Source organism: Balaenoptera physalus, assembly GCF_965194825.1.
Source record: "Balaenoptera physalus genome assembly, chromosome: X".
NCBI classification, from domain to species: domain Eukaryota; kingdom Metazoa; phylum Chordata; class Mammalia; order Artiodactyla; family Balaenopteridae; genus Balaenoptera; species Balaenoptera physalus.
Genome location: NC_138903.1, coordinates 118,389,379 through 118,405,637, shown reverse-complemented (window position 1 = coordinate 118,405,637; position 16,259 = coordinate 118,389,379). Strand labels below are relative to the sequence as shown.

General features: G+C 48.8%; 1 protein-coding gene across 4 annotated transcripts in view; it reads right to left on the bottom strand.

Annotated features, from left to right (window-relative positions):
- Positions 1–410: 410 nt before the first annotated feature.
- The window catches only part of FHL1 (four and a half LIM domains 1), a 37,298-nt gene continuing 21,449 nt past the window's right edge, over positions 411–16,259 (bottom strand). Inside the window, exons 1-7 of one of the 4 annotated variants that reach the window (XM_082445409.1) lie at positions 11,831–11,985; positions 4,820–5,001; positions 4,504–4,678; positions 3,723–3,892; positions 3,090–3,276; positions 2,316–2,515; positions 411–1,961 (exon numbers count right to left, since the gene is read on the bottom strand). In XM_082445409.1, the coding sequence (XP_082301535.1) occupies positions 1,878–1,961; positions 2,316–2,515; positions 3,090–3,276; positions 3,723–3,892; positions 4,504–4,678; positions 4,820–5,001; positions 11,831–11,852 (1,020 nt within the window). In that variant the 5' untranslated portion in view covers positions 11,853–11,985 and the 3' untranslated portion in view covers positions 411–1,877. Of the gene's footprint in view, positions 1,962–2,315; positions 2,516–3,089; positions 3,277–3,722; positions 3,893–4,503; positions 4,679–4,819; positions 5,002–11,830; positions 11,986–16,259 lie in introns of those variants that run through there. The other 3 variants (XM_082445410.1, XM_082445411.1, XM_082445412.1) reach the window with 3 other exon arrangements.

Sequence of the window (16,259 nt, the reverse complement as noted above, 5' to 3'; positions counted from 1 at the left end):
CAGTGGATGGCACAGCAGCGTTCGCCACAGCTCGGGGCTCCAGGGGCCACAGGGAAAGGGCAGCCGACAAAACAGGGACGGGATGACCTCTCGATGACAAAACTTCAGCTGCAGTTCCCTTCCCACCCCCAACCCCCTGGCCAAAGGAAATCAGTGTGCTCTTTTTAAGGGATATGAACATCTGGGAAATGTTATTTTGGGTCAGAATGGGGTTTTTTGTTACTGTTTTTAACTGGATCCAAGTGCTGTTACAGGTTTGTTTTATCTTGTTTGTAATTCGTGTAGTTGCACTCAACCGCACTGAACTGAGCATCTCCTCGAAGGAAGGAAAAGGTATTCGGGTTTCTGGATCAGCAGTATCATCACCTTAGAACAATTGCACCGGACAGAATCAGAAGTCAGGAGGCAAGTTATTTATATGCTGCTTTATTTCTGTAAGGATACACTGAATTGTCAGATGATCATAGCTAATGACAAAATGTAGAAATGAGGCATCGGCTTCTCTAACCACTCCTACAAGAATGTTAATATGCACTGTCATTACATGTGTACTCTTGATATCGTCTCATTATACTATGTAATATAACAATGTAGCTAGAATACAGTAAGTAGGTGATCCTGCATCTCAGGTAAGCGCTACGTGGAAATCCGGTTCTGCCTGCGGGGACAGTGGCCTCCGCATGCCCCCAGAGAGCCAGCTAAGCTCTTGAGGAACAGTCCTCAGAATCCCAAGAGAAGGGACTTGGCGGGCCTGTTTATTAACACACGGACACAGAGCAGACAAGTACTGTGTTACAAGGGATTCCACTTGTCACTGTTGGGAAATGTCATATCCGTGTCAATGACAGTCCTGGCGCCTGCTGACCTATCCCTCTCGAGTTTTATGGTTACTTCTGTAGGATGACTTTCAAAACTGCAGGAACGTCTGAGGGGGCTAAAATATTTCCATGCAAGTCTCCAAACCCAATAAGCTATATTGCTATTAATTAAAACGAAAATGTTATTAATTAAAAAAAGATAAAGGACAGCTTGGTTAGTTTTGTTAAGCTTCCAGAAGTATTCACTGTGATGACGTTCTTCTGAAACAGGCTTGTTTTCTCAGATCTGCCTACACTTTCCAAGTCACCTGCACGTTCCATGTTTGAAAGTAGGAACGCTCAGAAAACACGCCACACGGGGAAATCAAACGTTAGTTAGTACAGGGAAAAGGTCAGTTGAGAATTACAGCTAAATTCAAATGTTGTTTGTTAATTTTCTGGAAATCCGTGTTAGTCATTTGAAAGCACAAAAGAACAGAAGGAAGGTCTTGATGAGGAAGTTAAACCATGCATTTCGTAAGTAAGTTCTTTCTGCTCACAGAACAGGGTGAGCAGCCGAGTTGGAGCAGCCGCTGCAACTCTGATGTGTCGCGTAACCGACACGGTGGGTCCCAGCTGAGCCACACGAGGCATCTCAGTGGGGGGCTTTATCTCTTAGGCTTCTTGCTTACATCACTAAGCAGCTACATGGTCAGCACTTTTCTGCTCTATGATAAACATGCAGAAGAGTCAGTCTAGCTAAGTGTTCATTTGCTAATTGCAGCTATGGAGAAATTAACTTTGCTGCAGGGTTGCTTTTTGCTAAATCCTAATATGATCACTGTGTGCCCTTACTTGAGTAGTAACTGTAAAATGGGAGGAAAGACAGAAGGAGCAACCCTGAAGAGGTGAAAGGCCGCTCTCGCCCTATGGGTGGTGCTGGGCAGAGGGCAAGGACACGAGGAACAAGACTCAAATTCCATTTTACAGGACAGGAGCCCCTGTCACTTTACAGCTTTTTGGCACAGTCGGGGCAATACACTTGCTCCTGATGGAAAACAAAGCGCTTGTTGGCCAGATTCATGGAGCATTTTTTGCAGTGGAAGCAGTAGTCGTGCCAGGATTGTCCTTCATAGGCCACCACACTGGAGCCTTTACCAAACCCTGTGGAGGAAACAAAAGCAAACAAAAGCGACAGCTGAGTGGACACAGGTGGCAGCCAGGCCGCCGCCTTGCCCATTCACGGAGCCGACAAGCACGCGGGCAGCGTCCGCCCGGCGCCCGGCCCCCCGCTCCACCGCGCACCGTCCCCCGCGCCGCCGGGACCTGAGAAGATGCCAGAGCTCAGTCGAGGGCCCCCTGCTCTCCAGAACCCACATCCCCTGCCACCGCCATCGCCCTGTGACTGACGCGCACCGACCTCCCAGCACAACCAGTTTCTTTGATTTAGGTCAGGGCCATGGCATCAAAGTGGCCACCAGGAGGCAAACTTGGGCTGTTTGTGGGGTGTGCACTTACCGGGCCTCGAGGAGCTGCTAAGCTTCGATTTTTTCTATAAAGAACCACCACCCACGAGGGACAAGTCCTCTCTCCACCCGGATGCCTGCCCCGGAGGTTGGCGCTGGGAAACAGGGTGAGAGGCAAGCGTTTCCCGTGGCACACTGGGGGCTTCCTAGCTTTAGAGACTGGGTGGCTCACTCTTGACACAGTCCTTTTCCCTGAGGATGGCAAAAGTCTTCTCAAATGTACATTTCAAGGCTCCCCGGGAGATGGGAAAATTGGAGGTGGGGAGAGGGCCCAGGGCACGTGGACCGCGGCCGCGAGATGAGGAATGAAGTGATTAGCTCGGCTCCTGATCGCAAAAGAACTGCCCACTGGCACCTCTGAGCTAGCCTTCCGCTATGGGGTGTTCTCATCCCAGCTTCTCGCTCTCCAGCCTCCCCCCACTCGCCTCCCCTCCCCTCCCCCACCTCAGCCCATCCCGCTCCTCTCCCCCCACCCCTCCCCCCAGCATCCCCGCGCAGTGCCTGCCCGTGGCCGTGGGTCTCAGGCTCGTGATCTCCGGCAGCAGCGTTAGTTAGTCGGCAGTCGTCAGAAGTGTTCTGTGTTGCAAAGGCTAACCTGGCCTGGGGGAGAATCCAAACTATTTGGGGGCCTTCGGGACCACAGTGGCAGGGGGAGAGGGCATTCTTTGGGGCCTTTGTGGATGAAACCGACGACGTAGGAAAATGAGAGATGGTTACCATGCGCAAAACCTAGCCTGGCAGACTTAGCAAGGACTCTTTAGCCTACCAGTGATGGGGTTCTTGCATCCAGCACACTTCTTGGCCACAAAGTTCTTGTAGCAATCCACGCAGTAATACTGGTCCTCCACAGCGGTGAAACGCTGCCCAGCCAGCTTCTTAGAGCAGGTAACACACACAAAGCACTCGGCATGCCAGGGCTGATCCTGGTAAGTGATTCCTCCAGATGTGATGGCCTAGACCAGGGAGTGTAGCACCGGATTCAGATTCAACAACCATTTTGTTGAATGCCTACTACGTGCCAGGCACTGTGCTGGGCGCTCTGGTCTACAATATCTCATTGAATCGCCACAACGGCCATGGGAGGCAGGCGCTATTATTATCCCCCAGTTACAGATGAAGACACTGAGGTTCAGAGAAGGCAGGCCCCTGTGCGAGGTTACTACACAGCAACTGGGTGGAGGAGGCCGGCCTCCAGAGCCAGTGTGCCCACGGACAGCCTGCCCTGGCCTGGGCACGGCTTTCTACTACCACAGTCTCCTCATCTGTAAAACGAGAATAGTAATTCCTACGTCGCAGGGCTGTCGTGAGGATGGAATGGGATAGTGTGTGTGCAAGTGCTCTGCAAACTGTCAAACGCCTCTAGAAGCAATGGTCAGCGCAGAACTCCCTTGACACGTACCTTGTTGCACTTCACACAATGCTTGGCAAACTTGGTCTCGTGGCAAGTCACGCAGTAGAAGTCCTCCCCTTTAGGGAAGAAGCTTCCCGTCCCGATGACTTGCTTGCAGTTGCTGCAGGTGAAGCACTCTTTGTGCCAGACGGTGCCCTTGTACTCCACGTTCTGATCTCCTGCGGGGGGAAGAGACGGGGTAGCCCCACTGACAGTGCTCTGCAGGGGGCTGCATCCGCTGGCGCCGTCCTGGGCCCTCCAGAGGGGAGGAAATGCAGGCCCTGCAGTTCTTGGCCTCACGCTTCCATTCACCTACCCACAGGGGCTTCTCTACCGCGTCCTCCTGTGGTCATGCCAACCCAGACTCTGTCAGGGAGGGGACCCCGGCTGTAGTGATTTAGGGTCAGATGCCTGAACCCCCGCCCCCCCCACCCCCATGGCCTTCATGGACTCCGAGATTCAACGGGGGACTACGTGACCCGGAATTACACCCTAAGGAAGAAGCATGCTTCGATCACTTACTATCCCAAGTGAGAAAGCGCTACATACTTTTCACTTCCTTCTCTTGCCACAGACAGTTCTCTCCAGTGTTCTTTAGTTGCCGAGTGTGTGCGTGTGTGCGAGCATATATGTGTACACATATATACGTGTATATATATGCGTGCATATATACGCTGAACTCCGGCCGCGGCTCCCAGCAGCACCAGCCCCATCACCGCAAGCAACCCCACGCCACGTCTGCCCTCAGGGCCTCCTCCCTGGCTGCCCTGGGGCTGAGTGCAGCCGGTACCTGCCACGATCGGCTTGAAGCAGCCCTTGCACTTGGGGGAGTCCTCCCGAGTGGTGCACTTGTTGCACAGGATCTTGTTGTCCTTGGCCACGAAGGTCTCATTGGCCAAGGAGCGGAGGCACTTGGCACAGCGGAAGCAGGTGTCGTGCCAGTAGCGGTTCTTGTAGTGCACCTCCTGGGAACCAAGCAGGGGGCCGGACGCCGTGAGCGGGGCCTCCCGTCAAGATGACACGGTCCCTCACACCAGAGCCCGAGCGGAAGGGCCGGCGCCCCGTCCAGGTCCACCCTCGGCCCCGCCCACCCCCGCGGCCGCTACCTTGGCGTCGGCGCCGATGGGCTTGCGGCACTCCACGCACGTGTTGGCGCAGAACTTGTCGAAGCACTTGAGGCAGCAGTGGTGGCCGTCCTTCTGCACGTACTTCTTTCCCTGCAGGGCGTCCCTGCAGTAGTGGCAGTTGAATTTCTCAGCCATGGTGCCCACCTTGTAGCTGGAGGGACCTGCGGGGGACGAGCAGGTGGGACAAATGACCAACAGGAAGGCCGGAGCGTGGCCCGAGGGGCTCTGGGGAGGCCACCACGGGACCCAGGTGACAGGCGCTTCACCGTGACTCCTGCGATGAAAGCGCCCCGCGGTGAGGCCCCGGGGCCCCGGGAGAGAGAGTCCCGCTGGGCCATCCCACCACAGCGCTGCCTCACAGAGGACACTGGGGGAGGGGGACAAGGGTTCTGGTGGGCACGGGGCCCCAAGTGGTGGGGTGAGTGAGGGCAGGGCTGGGACGGGGCAGGCAGGAGGGGAGGCCGAGCCTACACCAAAGGACAAGGACACAGCTCTCTGGGCCGAGTCTGCAGGCGGGCAGCCCAGCTGGCAGGGAGGGAGGTGCCCAGGCCCTCACTAGAGGCCGAACCAGGAACCCCCGCCTACAACTTCCTCGGCGGGGAGAGCATCCTCCGGACGCCCGGCTGTCCTCCTCCCTGCAAAATGCAGTTCATCTGAACAGAAACTTACTGCTGACTCTGGACCACGCTAGGCACGTAAGCAATGCTTATTAATTTATTTTAAATGTCCGCTTTTATTTTAAATCTGCCAGAGCACTTTTTAATCCCTGAAAAGATCCTAAAGAAATATTTCCAAGATAGTTTACTGACTTTTGAGGCCCAAGCAATCAGGCAAGAGAGGACTTATTTAAAAGGCACGCTTGACGCATACCGGCCAGTTTTGCAAATGTGAACTATCTGTCACAGTGACATTCGGTTTTGTGATGCGCCAAAATCAAATCCCCCTTTGTTTAAGCAACTAAGGGTCAATACAGTCAATGAACTACACGATTTAGGACATTTGCAATTTTAAAGTATAATCTGGGGGAAAATGGTTATTCCAAGAACCCCCTCCATCGCCTTCATATGAACTACTCCGTCCCACCCCGCCCCCGCCCCCGGAATCACAGGCACTAAAAAGCACTCTGTTAATCCTGCCACCAAAGAGGTACCAAATGTGAGTTTCTATTAGCTCCCAACTTCTGTAAGCAGACGCTAATTTCCTCCTCTCTCCCTGAGAAAGAAACTTACACGGGTAAATAGACAGCAATTATTTAATTTGCCCAGGAAACAGGAAAACAGAGACTATTTCTCCAACTACCCACAAACGTGGTTATTGTGCAAGCCAACACCCCAGGAGTAATTTAGAGAGAAAGAACGAGGGAAAAGAAACGAGCAGTTGCCCGGTACTCACCACAGCTCTTCCACTAACTGGCCAGCCCCAGACTCCCACTTTGGGTCCCATTCCCAGTTTTTTTAATACAAACACATGTCCAAGTTGTTTGGATCCTGTTGCCGTAGGCAACCAAACAGCAGAGTGAGCTAAGGAAACCACACCCTGTGTCTGAGCACCGCCGGGGCTGGGCTGAGGCGGCGGACTCGCACTCAGACCGGCCTCCGACAAGGGCAGGTGGGCAGCACCCCCAGGCCCGCCGGCTCCTGCTCCCGCACACAGACCCCTGAGCACTGAAGCCAAGGAGTGACAGTCTTGTGCGAAGACAGGTGCTTGGGACAGTCGTGTCCCAGCTCAGAGATTTACTGAGACTACAGAACGGTTCTTACTGTCACTTTTCCCCCAAAAGAAAACCGGGGTGTTCCCTTACATAACTGGGTTAGAAAGGAAAAGTAGAGCCATGATGAAACCAGGGTCTATCTCCTTGAACTACGCGCTGTTTACTTAAGGCAGCTTTTAAACTGTCTTTAGCCCCCGTGTACACTGGAAAGAGCGCCTGTCACAGGGATACAATGTTGAAAATCACTCTCCTTAATTCATTCTTGTTGGCCTTTCACATGTCACATAAAATCCTTGTCTTATTAGCTCTTCCATATTGAAATTGTGCACTCAGCGAAGATTTACTTTCTTGTTTAGAGCTGTGTAGAGAAACCAAATAAATCTCCGGTAACAGTAAGTGCCAGGAAATTAAATTATCAGTGGGTCCTAAATGCCATTTGGCAGGAAGTCAGAATTTGTAAGATTAGACAGCGCTGGCTTCCTGCGTGGCTAGAGACTATCTTCTTGGACCACATTTGAAAATCCCTCCTCTCTTACCGAAGTCTCTATTTAGAGTAAGTCTGAACCCAACTCATTTTACTATCACTCTCTTTTGATGTCATTCAAAGAAGAAATGGATTCTAAATATTTCTATACTAGAGTACCATACAGAGACCCACCTAAGGGATGGTTCTGTCTCATGGTATTTCTGAATCCTAGCTTTATGGTAAAAATACAGGTATTTATGTCATACAAAAAAACAAACTACCAGAAGACACAGTGAATTCCATTTAGAGCTTTTGGAGAGAAGGAAAACCACTATGGTTTCATACTACCAGAGAGATCTTACCAGCCAAGCCTTTCCCACCTTAAAACCACATACTTTCAAACTATTATTTTACCAACGCCAAGTTCTTCATTGGTTATTTTCATCGTTCTAGAACACGACTCGCCCAAGAGTTTCTAGGCATCCACACGATGAACTAATCCATGGCTCAGCAATGAACATGGCAGAACCAGAGAGTGTTGAAAATGGAGTCACTGAATCTGTTCACCACTTTATCACACCTACAGTGCAGGGTCGTAAAACCAAGCAGAAGGGCAATTCAGTGAATACCACTAAGGAAAGTCCCACCACTTGGTGTTTTTGAGTCCTAGCTGTAGGCATTATTATTTTTTCTTTCTTCAGTATGAAAAGCCCAGGGTCATCTCATATTCCCCGCCAATGCATACTTAAACCCAGAGAGCGTGTATCCAGATGAGTGACAGATTTCAAAGGGCACACCCTTTAGAACAGCTTTCCACAGCTGCCTCGAGCCTCTTTCATGTGTGTGCGAACACTTATTTGTCAAGATAAAATAGGCACTTCTAGGAATGCAGGCTTTATTGCCTAATAAGTAAACAGGCTGGAAATACTTAAAGCATGTTAACAATGTCGATGTCAAATTCATGAACTTTAGTACTTTTTTTTGCAATAAATCCAGTAAGTGGAACTTTGGGCAACGGGAATGAGCTTACCTTGTGGTTTTCTAACCTTATGATTATTTGGTCCAAAACTATTTCAAACCTTCACACAGTGTACTTAGGAAGAAGTTGGAGTAATACATTCCTGCTGATGAGATAGTTACCACATCAGACCTCTGCATAAAATATGGACAATGTGCAGAAGAGCCAAATATTTCGTTACTACTTATCCTCTAAGAGGTTAACAACTCTAAGAAAACGGCTTATAAATGACGACGCTGACAGAGGTTCCTAAAAGACAGCAAATACCCTGATTTGTGGGCTGCACCAAATGAGTCACAGTTAAGCACTGACTTCATGAGGAGAGAAAAGCTCTACACTTTCCTTTCTTTCCCCTTGTTAGAAATAAAAGAATAGAGAAAAAAAATGAAGGTGGCATTTTCACGTCCTCTTTGGGGCTCTCTTTAATCTTAGTGAATGACATAGACTTAGGTGTATCTCTTAGGGAATAATTTTTTACCCCCTTAGCAATTTGTAAGTACATGAAATACAAAACCTTTTAACCTTCCAAAACTTCCAGATCTGTTTGCCTTGACCTATTGCTGTTATCTGGGAAAGGGCGTCATCAATCGTGAGATGAAACACTGGATACATACCAGTAGGACACTACTTCCCTTCCTGCCTTTGTCCAGGACATGTTTGCCCCAGGGAAGCTCTCTGACTAATCATTTTATAACAAAGATTTCTGTTTTAGAAAATCAGGGGGCAGCGCCTGTGACCCTAAGGTGCTGATGTCTAACTGACAGTCCTTTATAAGACTTAGCTGGTTGGAATGCAGTTGGAAATGTGTCAAATTTTAGGTATTTATTCCAAGATGGTAGCCTGATTTTCTTGCTATGCCTGCTTCAAAAGACACATCATTCTTCACTTAATAAACAAGCTTCCTCTTTCAGAAAATTCCTGAAGTACATCCAACATTCTAAGAGGGGCCTATATAAACCTCAGTATCTCAGTAAAAAGTTTGGCTTCCGATTTAATCATGTACACATACAAGAAATATAACATTGCAACATCTGTGTTTTTTTTTTTTTTACTATAAACCTCATTAGAGAAGATCCAATTTGTATTTAATAATCTTGTTTCTGCTTTATATGTATTCTCTCATGGATTTCTTGCTAATCTTCATTTTTCCCCTCCTGCCCAAGTGGCTCAAAATAAGAATATTTAGGGAAAAAGTGAGTATTATGACTAGGTAGCATTTTTCTAACTATGTGCTTTCCCCGAGTGGTATAATGTACAGTATAAACAATGAACAGCAACTCAAATGGGAAAATATGCAGGTTATTTCTGGTCTGTTAATGGCTAAGTGCAACATACCAGGACGTTAGTCACTCCACGTATGAGAACATTCAACACACGGAACGAAGCCTTCGCTGACGAAAGGGAGGCTTGCGCAGCAGTCGCGCCTGCGTGCACCTGGAGGCGCCGCCCCACGCAGAGGATAAACACCTGCACAGCTGCGACAGGGAGGGGCTCACGAGTCACTGAAAAGTGGGCTTTCAGAGAATTGCACAGAAAATCGGAAAGTGGTTTTTCCCTTACAAACAGACCAGGTAACAGTTCCATGTTATTAGCAACTTCGCCGGTACGCTGCGTTTAGGAAAACCCCCGCCAACTCTCCTTTGGCTTGCTGGTCACAGGTAACCCGGTTTAGATGACACCCGGGATCAGGAGGGCTGCATAGAGATGATCAAACGAAACATTACGTGCCCCTGAACTTACCCCGGGCAGATCCTACGCCAGAGCCACTCTGTCCTGACACAGGGCTTTTCTGAACGTCGCACACAATACGTGCAGCACGTTCTGCCTCTCGCACCGCAGAGAAAGGGCTTCTGACCTGGTAGCCAACACAACATGTGTTTTCAGCTTTTCTAGTTGTGGCAAAGTAGCAGGCGGTCGTTTGGTGGTCATTGAAAGTACAAGGCGTTCAGTTTCACCCTCGACCAAGGCTTCTGACTACCACTTTCCAGTTATTTCAGGAAGTCAGTCCACCGGGTCTGCTCCCCTCGCCCACCCGTTCCCGTCACACCCCTGCCTGGAGAGGATGCTGGGTGACTTCACTGCCCTCCCACCCACCCCGTCCTCAACCTGAAAAGCCAAAGGGTAAAGGAATGAAATCTGCACAACTCTGCAGATGGTAAGTGTTCAATAACAAAAGGATCAATTCTTGTCCTTGAAACGTCCTCTCAAGTATGTGGACGGTCCCTAAAAATGGTTCTCATCCATCCAATTATCCGAGCCTCTATTTTGTCCACACAAAGTCCATTTCAGGGTACTGTGGGGCTTCTTTCTGTGAGCACTTCTTTCTCAACTGCTTTCACGGACCTATGAACCTAATGTAACACAAGATGATAGTTCCTGATTTTAAAAATCATCTAGAAGGTGTCAGTAATCTGTCTAGTCACAGTTATAGCCTCCAGATTTACTATAAGAATAATGTCACGATTTGGTGCACTTTAAAAATCAAGGTTGGGTGTGTTATAAATATGTCACCTTTGAGATACATTTCCCTATTCTGTCATTTAATTAGTAAATAAAACGGGGAGTTAACGTGAATTCAAGGTCCATTGGAACAACTGCTACAGCTGACTGTTGTCTACACCCAGAGAATATGTATGTTAGCCGATTACCACAGTCTCAGGCGTGTGGTGCCATGTTTGTTAAATGGCTCCTGGGGGGTGGGGAGAAAAACAGACAGCTCTTGAACACTTGGGAACAGAGAAGACATTGCACACTGATTCATTAAAGCAGTGCATTCCATCACAGCATATTTGTTTTAAAACAACGAAAGAGAAATTTCTCAAAGTATTTCCATTGTTTAAGTATTGACAGGCAAAATATATATATATATTGACAAGCAGTTACAAGCTTTCAAAATTAATTTTTCCAAAAGACTGCCGCTGATAATTATAATACTTTGCCCCTTAATCTGAAAGCTGGGAGATGGGACGAAGTGCCTGGTTGCTACGAAAGGGGACTGTTACTTAGGCAGAGGGCAGCAGAGCCACGGCGACATTCCTGGCTTCGCAGGAGAGAGCGGCAGCAGGCTGACTCCGGAGAACCGGGCTTTCTGGGGGAACTGGCTGTCCTTCGGTCCCCATCCCGGGGGAGTCTTGGCCATGGCCCAGGGGCTTCCTCAATGTCAGGAAGACTCTCACGGTAATGACGGTCTAGAAGTTCCGAACCTTTGCCCCTTTTTCTGATCAGAACAATTAATAACCTACGTGTCATATCAAAAGTATCATAGCAATTTCTTCAGGAAGAAAAAACATGGAAAAGATGTTCTTCTCCTTTTCTGAGAAAAGGAGATGTGGCTAAGTCAGTATGGACTTTCTTAGTTATAAATCTTCCTCCTTCCAGCTCCATATTCGATTGACCTTTTCTAAACACTTTAAATTCGATTTATAGCACTGTCAAGATGAAGATTTGTATCTTATAAATAATAAAAAACTTCCTAAAACAACAAAGAAAACCTCCTTCCTCATACAGTCTCTTTCAGCTTCATAAGATGTCCTGGAAAATGTACAATACAGTAGTATGTTTATACATTAAAAAAAAATAAGGCACTCAAACTGCTGATTTTACTTGAATAAGAATAATCTTTTGTCTTGGAAACAGCATTCGAAGAAGGCAAGGACAGAACAGAGACGAGCTATGATTTACTATTTAGACAAGGCTAAAATCATTTTGTCGAAAAGTATCTTTTAGACAAATCATAAGATTCAGTGCCCAAATAAAATTGTGCTTCCTAGAAGATAAAGAATATGAAGCTTTTACCTGAGTGTCTATGGGAAGCCATGGCTTAGAGACCAAGTTCAGGAGCAGCACCTAGACCAGTCTTCCCTCAAGCCCAGCTGATAAGGCTGTGGCTCAGTTGTGAACATACATTTAAGGGGAAGCGGCTAACACAAAAATAACCAAGAGCAGATGGCCCACCCCTCCCCAGAGATCACAACCTTAATCCCACTAGAAAATTCTTAACCATTTTAGGTGATCCAAGGGAGAAGAATAGGACCCAGTAAAAATACCAAACACTACATATAAATACCTGTGGGGCTACTCAGCATCCAAATTAGCTCCAGAGCCAGAGAGGCCACATAGAAAGTGATCCCTGTACCGGAATAAAATTTGGACTCGGCTCTGGCATACCTTAACGCTGAGCCACCCTCATTAATCCACTTTATATGCCTAAAGAGCTTGCATTTGGTCCTTTGAAGAATTCATTTTTGTGCTGTTAATGATAAAAGTAACTATAAGAGACAGACTTATGCTACCAGTGTAATTAAAAGCGATTAGACACTATGAATATACAGATCAAGGGCATTATCTCTGTCCTACTTGGTCTGCACCAGAGATCAGGAGAATACTGAAGACAGCAATCCTAGCCTCGTATCTCCTTAGTGTCAGAGCAGGGCAGGAGGGAGAGACATACACGCCCGCTATGTACACCAAGGAAGAGACATTGTCCCACAAACGAAATCTCTCGCTCTTCACTGTCAGGAACAATGAATGTTAAAAATATGGACGAAAACATGGCGCCCTAACATGCTGTAACGGCTCAACAGGTCATCCAGTGGCCGGAGGCTGGTCATCGGGATGGAGCTCCAGGCGAGCCGAGGTTCTGAGGAGGGCCTGTGAGTCCCCCCCACCAGCCCCTGTCCGGGTCCTCCTCTAGCCTCATCCCTGCCCCCCTCGCCCTCATGCCTTGCTGGCCCCTGCGCCCTCCAGACACGCCCCACCTCAGGGTCCTGGCGGCCATCCCCTCAGCACGGAGCCTCTCACGGCTGCTCCTCTGCTTCCTTCAAGGCTTTGCTCCAAGTCGCTTTTGCAGTGCCGTCTTCTTCGGCCACCCTGTTTAACATCGCAAACATGCTCCCCGCCCCCGCTCTCCCTACCTCTTCCCCAATTTGTTCCCCGCAAAAACTCTATGTTGAAAAAAATGAATTAAAAGACGTGGAAATTGTTAATCAAGTCACATATGAAACGGAAACGTGGTCCCACCTGGAACCCAAAAGTGGCTTCAAGCCGTTGAACTTCAAGGAAAGGGGACGACCTGCGCTCCGGGTCAGGCCACGTCTCGCCTAGCGCTTGTCACTGGTGTCACCCTCTTCATGCATCTTCCCCCCAGGCTGAGGGCCGGGGTCATGCTTTACTTGGCTTCCTGCTCCCAGAACCAGCAGGTAAGCGATACACGCTTCACGATGAATGAATCAATGAGCTTCACGGCTCTTATGCTCTTCAAACGTTTAATGAAAAGTTATTCTAAATATATTTTGGACCCTTAAATGTAAAACTGACTAAAAACACAGCAATGTTGTTATATACGGGTTATATGAAACATACTCAAGAGAAACAGCTGAACTGTCTTGGATTATTAAAGTATGGTATGCATTCAACTTAAAAAAAAAAGTTATTCTAAAAGATAGCTAAAACTGTCGGTAACTCCTAGTTAGCTGGAAAATGATATAACAGTATAACCCCGGACGTTACAGGCAGATTTATTACATGTCAAAAAAATAAAAATAAAAAAACAGGAGAGAAAGCCTGGGAAAAGAAGGGAAGGGGCACTGCGCTCCCAGCGCGCCTCCGCGGCCTCTTGCTTATCTCGGCTGATTGCGTTCTGGCAGGGAGACCGGCCAGTCTGAACGACGCCACGCCCCTCAAACAAACTCAAACTTTTCACCCAGAGGAAACGCTCTTAATTTATTAGAGGATTAACCTTTACTAAATTTTCGGTTTTAGTGAGGTGTATTTTTAGGTAGAGCTGAGGTGTTTTTAAACGCCCCTCTCGCCATGCCATGAACGATAAGCTCAGCGCGCCCAAGGCTCTCCTCCACGAAGTGAAAGGTGACAACGGACTACGGACAGACCGAGAGCCATATAAAATGAGCAAATAAACTGAAATCTCTTTTGCCCGAAACACGAGGAAAAACACAAAAACAAGAGGACTGCTTTCTGACCATTCATCAGTTAGCCACTCCGACCAGCCGGGGTGAGCCGGGAGCCCGGACGACGACGACAGCATTCACTCTGCAGTCTGCACCAACCAGGTGAAGTCGGCCTCCCGAAGAACTTCATGCGGTATGACCAGCACCTGCTCTGACATCTGTCCCCACTGCCCATGTCCTCAAGTCACAAAGCTGCAACTTTCACAAAACCAAAACAGAGAAGGCCCTCTGTCAGCTGAAAATCAATTTCTCAGCAAGAAGAGTGGGGGGCTCAGTGGTTCAGAAACTTTGACGGTCCCTCAGCAGACACCCGAATGGGCACCGGTTTCGTCAGCGTCTGAGCCACCTTCGTTTCACATCACACGTTATGTGTGTACCAGCATCCCTAATAATCACTGTACTGTTTACAAAGCACCTTCATATGCTGTTGGTGGGGCTGGCTGGTGTTTCAGGAACAAATCTCTTCAGCGTCTGAAGGCCGCATTTCGGGCCTTCCGGCCTCCCCTGCTCCAGCGAACATCAGGATGACTTCTCAGTGAGCGCCGGGCATCACAGCTCCTCGGCCCCCTCTCGCCTGAGAACCCCCGAGACTCCACTTGCCTCAGGTTATCTACACACTCTTGTCCTCCAACCACGCTGCACTTACATTTAATCCGCCTTTGGCTCGACCTGTAGATAGTACCACCCCACCCATTCGTTGATTTTATAAGAACACTTGCTGAACACATGTCCTACTGTGCAGTGCAAGATGTTTTGCTGGTCACAAAGAATAAGAGACAGTCCTTCCTTTGCAGTGTACCAAGATCAACGTACAGATGACTAGCACACAAGGCACAGCACGGTGAGTATGACAAGACAGATGGAAAGTGGTGCCGAGATTTATCACAGGCAGAGATCACATCGGGTTTGGGGGATCGGACAAGACTAGATGGCTGGGATGGTACGTGCCCTGGGCCCTGAAGAACGGGGGATACTGCAGCATGCAGAGAAGGGCAGGGGCCATTCCAAGAAAGGGTACAGTGTGAGCAAAGGTACGAGCAGAACAGGGCCCGCTCCAGAGGCAGGATGCAATCCCCTGCAGGCGGGAGCGCAGGACGAGAGCACGGTGGCACACACAGCCACATGCAAGGGGAGAGCACAGCCTGGCAAGGAATGGCGCGGGCAACAGCCTGAATGAGGGCACCCAGGGCAGTGGGCACGGAGAGGAGAGCTGGAAGGGACACTGTGGGGCAGGACCAAGAGGACGGCTTAGGTATGTCAGAGGGGGAGGAGCCGTGACCCCTCTGAGGTCGTGATTCTGGGTGATCGGGGAAGCGATGGGGGACGTGGGAGGCGGAGCCGGTGTGGGGAAAAACGGCACTTTATTTTGGGCTTTATAAGGAGGTTCTTCTGAGATGTCAACAACTAAGCCCCTTTAATAGGGTCCAAGTTGTCAAGCCAAGAGAGAAACAGGGATGAGGGTGAGGTTCCAGTGGAATCATGTTTGTGGGGATTCTTGCCCTGCAATCGAACCTCAGAATCTCTACCTCGCAAATACCACTGGGAGGATCAAACTTCCAAAGTTCAAAGGGGTGCAACCTAAGAGTCAAACATGACAAATTCAGTGACCTAGTTGGCCCACATCTTGGGAGTTCCTCACTCACTGCTTGGCTGGTGGTCACCCTTCTCCCCTGACTGTGGTTTTCTTCTTCCGAAGAAATCTGAAAACTTACTCAGGTTCACTTACTGGCTGTGAGTCGCCGCCAGAGGCAAGAGAATGATAACAAGCTGGAATGGAGTCTTTGTGGATGTATCAGTGGTTTCATCTTAATTTTTCTCTTCCATTCTTCCTCTTCTCCCCATGCCTACTACTAATGCATTAACACACGGCAAGTGTTTTCTCAATATAACTTTGTCAGACTCCCCGGTCCCTCCACCGACAATTTTCCCGAGCGACTCCAACCGCGAGATTAAGGCACCTAGTAATGCACCGAGACACGATGCGATTCCATGCTGAGCACTCCAGAGTATTTCTTGTCCTATGTGCTCTTGCCAGAAAAAGCCCAGGACAGCTTCTGCCATCTCATGTTCCTGTCAACCTTCAGAGTGGGAAAGGGTACTTTTTCTTACCGAGTAGCCAAATTTTGCATAGTCACCGCTTAAGTGTCACAACTCAGTGTCACCACCAGTCAAAGAATAAAACGAGGGGACCCCCTCGAACCACACGAGGGGCAATTATATCAGGTAAGGCCCGAATGAAAGCAAACCTGGAATTCTTC